This window comes from Camelina sativa, chromosome 1, assembly GCF_000633955.1.
Source record: "Camelina sativa cultivar DH55 chromosome 1, Cs, whole genome shotgun sequence".
Taxonomy (NCBI): Eukaryota; Viridiplantae; Streptophyta; class Magnoliopsida; order Brassicales; family Brassicaceae; genus Camelina; species Camelina sativa.
In genome coordinates this window covers 11327472-11331314 of record NC_025685.1, presented here as the reverse complement: position 1 = coordinate 11331314, position 3843 = coordinate 11327472, and the positions used below count along the sequence as shown (strand labels likewise).

Here is a 3843-nt window from a genome sequence, read left to right as displayed (position 1 = left end):
AAAAAAAAAAAAAAAAAACTTCCAAAATTTGTTTTTTTTTATTATTATTCAGGGCTTTTCCTTAAAGAGTGAAGCTAATCCGGTAACAGCCTTCACTTCTCTCTCCACCGCCACGTCATCATCGCCGCCGTCGTTTGGAGAGGAGGAAGAAGAAGAATTAATATTCTTCACTCTCGGAGATAAACATTTCTCCTCAAAAACAAGCTCAATCTCTACACTATCCATCACCTCCTTCTCCTCCGCCGCAACCACCACCGTCTCCGTCTGTTCATCGGCGTTTCCTCCAGCTCGCGTATAAGAAGAAAGCCACTTAGATCGCATGTACTCAGCTTTCCTCCAAGGAGGAAAATGCATCCCTCTCTTCTTCAAGCTCTGTTTCGCGGCTTCCGATATCAAAAACACGATCTGACTCAACCGATCAGATTTTCCGACGAAAATGAACGGTAGAGATTGGAGCAGAGACTTGTAACCACTCGTCTGTCTCGCTATATCGAACTCTGATCGGAAATCTACATCGATTATCAACCTTTCTTCTCCGATTATCACATCTATGTACTCATATTCACCTGGACAAAATTAAAAAATTCATTATTAGTCAGTCAGTCACACAAAAGTTGTTGTTGAAGAAGATGAAGATGTTAATACATACCAGCTGGGAAGGAAGGAGATTTATCCCATTTAGATTTGCAGATTGAAGAATCGTAGTTAAGAGATAAGAGTCCTTCGTTGACGATCTTCTTCATATCGTCTTTTCGTTTCACTGATTTGTTCTTATCTACAATCTTCGCCGCGTCGGCTAACAGATTCCTCTCGGCGACGGTTGTGCACGGGATCAAACTCTGAATTTCAGAATCGAGGAATTCAAAAAATTAGGTAAGAGAAATCGAATAAACAAGTGATAGATTTGTTGTTGTTTGGTTGTTTACCTTGAGATGATCAGAAGCGTCGCAACCGTCGATTGAACCACCGAACAGATCTGATTCATCATCGGAGGAGGTATCGTTGTTGCCGTTGAAGCAATTGCAGCGATTACGTCCACATTTAGCTTGTTTCTCGTTGTTGTTTTCTTCTATGAAGTTCTGAACCATCTTCGCTAAGCAAACGGAACTTGGCTCGAACTCCGCCGTCACTCCTCCTCCTCCTCCTCCGTTTTGCTGAGCTTCACCAACGGTGACTACGAAAGGTTTCTCGGTGGTTGTTGCGGTGTTTCTCAATACGTTTGTGAAGGGACGATCGAACAAACGTTTGAGACGAGATTTGAGAACCGGTTTGTTGTTGCCAGGTACTACTACTACGGCTGGAGAAGAAGAATCGATATCAATCGGTTGGATCTTCATCGTAAATGGCATAGCTCTCTCTCTCTCACAAAGACGAAGATCTGAAGTTTCTTCTTCACAAAGTCAAATTTCAAAATTCAAAAGAAGTTTTTAACAGATTTGAATTTCATATACACTCTATCTCAGATCTCTTCAAACAGAAACTTAAAAACAAAACTTCCAAAATTGGATTTCAAAAACCCAGAGAAGAAGAAGAAAGAAGAAGAAGAATCTAACAACACCTCTCAGCTAAAAAACCAGAAGGAGAAACTTCTGAAATCAGCGGATCATCTTCTTAACAAAAACGAAGCAAAGAATAATAATAACAAAAACAAAAAACAAAAAAAGTCTCTTAAAGAGAAGGATCAGTTCAACTCCGATGATTTTTCACGGAAGACATGACGGCGATGGTAAGAGACGACGGCGTTACTAGTTACAGATACAGATATCATAACCGGAATATTCATTTTCCCGGCGAGATTCATCGCCGGAGAATTTCAAAAGGTAAAGCGACAAATCTTAGAGAGAGAGAGAGAGATTATTATATAAGAAAACGTATTTTTGTGATGAATTTTTTTTCTTATGTGCGTGTATGTGTGTGGATGGTGTGGGTAAAGAGAGGTTGGCTTAATCTTATAAAGGAGTAGTAAGAGAGAGAGAGAGAGATCCCGAAGCTGAAGAGGCTCTCTCAAATGGTGACTAGGCACTGTTATGCCACGTCGGATAATATTAACTTTTTTACCCTTTAACACCGTTTAACCTTTTTTTGTCGTTTTCATCTTAGCGTAGTGGTGAATCCTTTTTACAGGAGACGTGTCAGTAATTGTGGTAACTGTAAATTTACTTTTTTGTCCTCCACTACCGTGGAATATCGGGCATATCCGAAAACGGATTATTCCGTTTCTTGTTTACTTTTTATTTTAAGGTATAGTGGAAACTGACTTTAATCCAATAGTGACTCAACACGTGTTTTAAGTAAATCTATTACTCTAGGTTAAAAACAAAACTAGATTAAATTACTTTTTTTTTTTTAGTAATAAAGTATCAGCTTATTTGAGTAATAATAATATAATGTCAGTAAAATAAGGGGAAAATAGTATATTAGACTGACCACTAAAGGACAAAAGAGGAAAAAAAAAGGCTGACGAATTTTGTTTTTAAATAAAAGAAAAAGAAAAAGTTAATAGTAGTAATAATCTGAATGTTGAAATGGTAACACTAGTCCAATTAAAAGAGTATTTTAAAAAGATATACCCATGCTGTAATTATGAGACTTTAAGCTTTGCTTTATTAAAACCCACATTAAAATCACAAAACCATTAACTAAAAATCATGCAAAAAGACAGGGGCCCCAAATATTTGACCGTTTGGTCTATTCATAATAAAGAAGAAAAGTAAAAGTAAACAAAAGGAAAATAAAATAAAAAATGAAAGGTGTAAAAAAAAAAAAAAAAGGGGAATCGAGAATTTTAAAGAAATGTGCGGAAAAACGAATACTACAGTAGTACTATAAAAAGAAGATGACTCTTCCTTTGTACGCATGTATGCAAATTATCCTAGCTGCTGGTAAATTAGAGGACAATGGAACCAAATATACATTATGAGTTTCTTCTGAAAAAAAAAANAAAAAAAAAAAAAAAAAAAATACATTATGAGTTTCCAATAGTGACTACTCAGGTTCGTATTTTTATACCTGCCTATCATCTACTGTTTGTATTGGATTTGGTTTGGTCACCCCCATGCTATATCAGTATGAGAAGTATATATCATTTTGATTTTTCTATTCATCAAAATATTGTTAAAAACGTTATTCTTATTTCTTTTCTTACTGTTATCTTTACGTTGTATCGTTTTAATTTTTTTTTGTTCATCAACCGCTTTGTATAATTAATCAGACTTTATATAATAAAATATGTACAATTTTTCAAAATTCTATCATGCATCTAAATTAATATCTTTTCTAAATTGATATTTTATGATGTTTGTACTAGAACATATTTTTTCTTTTGTCAAGATATTAAACTTATTGATATTGTACATGTTTTAGTACTCATTTTTAACATTTGCAAAATGTTCAACTACAAACATTTGAAATCATGAGTACTCAAACTCATAAACTTTATTCGATATTTGGTGAATTGTTGCATAACCCTATTTAATACTAGTAGTTATTCTGTTGAATAAAGCAAATACTCGATTATTCTTGTGTTAAAAATCTTTGGACTCATATGACCAAGATTTTTTTAAGCGTTTACTGTTTGTGTGGAGTGAAGTCAGATCAATTATGAATGCTGCTTTTGTAAAATTAGATGTGAGTTCAAAATTTTTGTCATTTATTTTCAAACTTGTTGATTGATTCTACCAAAAATATGTTTTCACTAGTACATGTATTGCTTTTAGTCATCCCCAATGATGTATATGGTGATATTCTGTTAACACGAGGATATATCGTTTCTATTTGGAAGCCGCTAATGATCTGATGATATTCATTCACATCATGCAGTGCATGAAGAGGTATGAGACGGTG

General features: G+C 34.7%; 1 protein-coding gene across 1 annotated transcript; it reads right to left on the bottom strand.

Annotated features, from left to right (window-relative positions):
* Window positions 2-1945, bottom strand: LOC104788000. The gene is made up of 3 exons (XM_010513670.2): window positions 927-1945; window positions 650-839; window positions 2-566 (listed from the first exon to the last, which is right to left on the bottom strand). The coding sequence occupies exons 1-3, from the start codon at window positions 1347-1349 to the stop codon at window positions 49-51; spliced, it is 1131 nt and encodes a 376-aa protein (XP_010511972.1). The 5' UTR covers window positions 1350-1945; the 3' UTR covers window positions 2-48.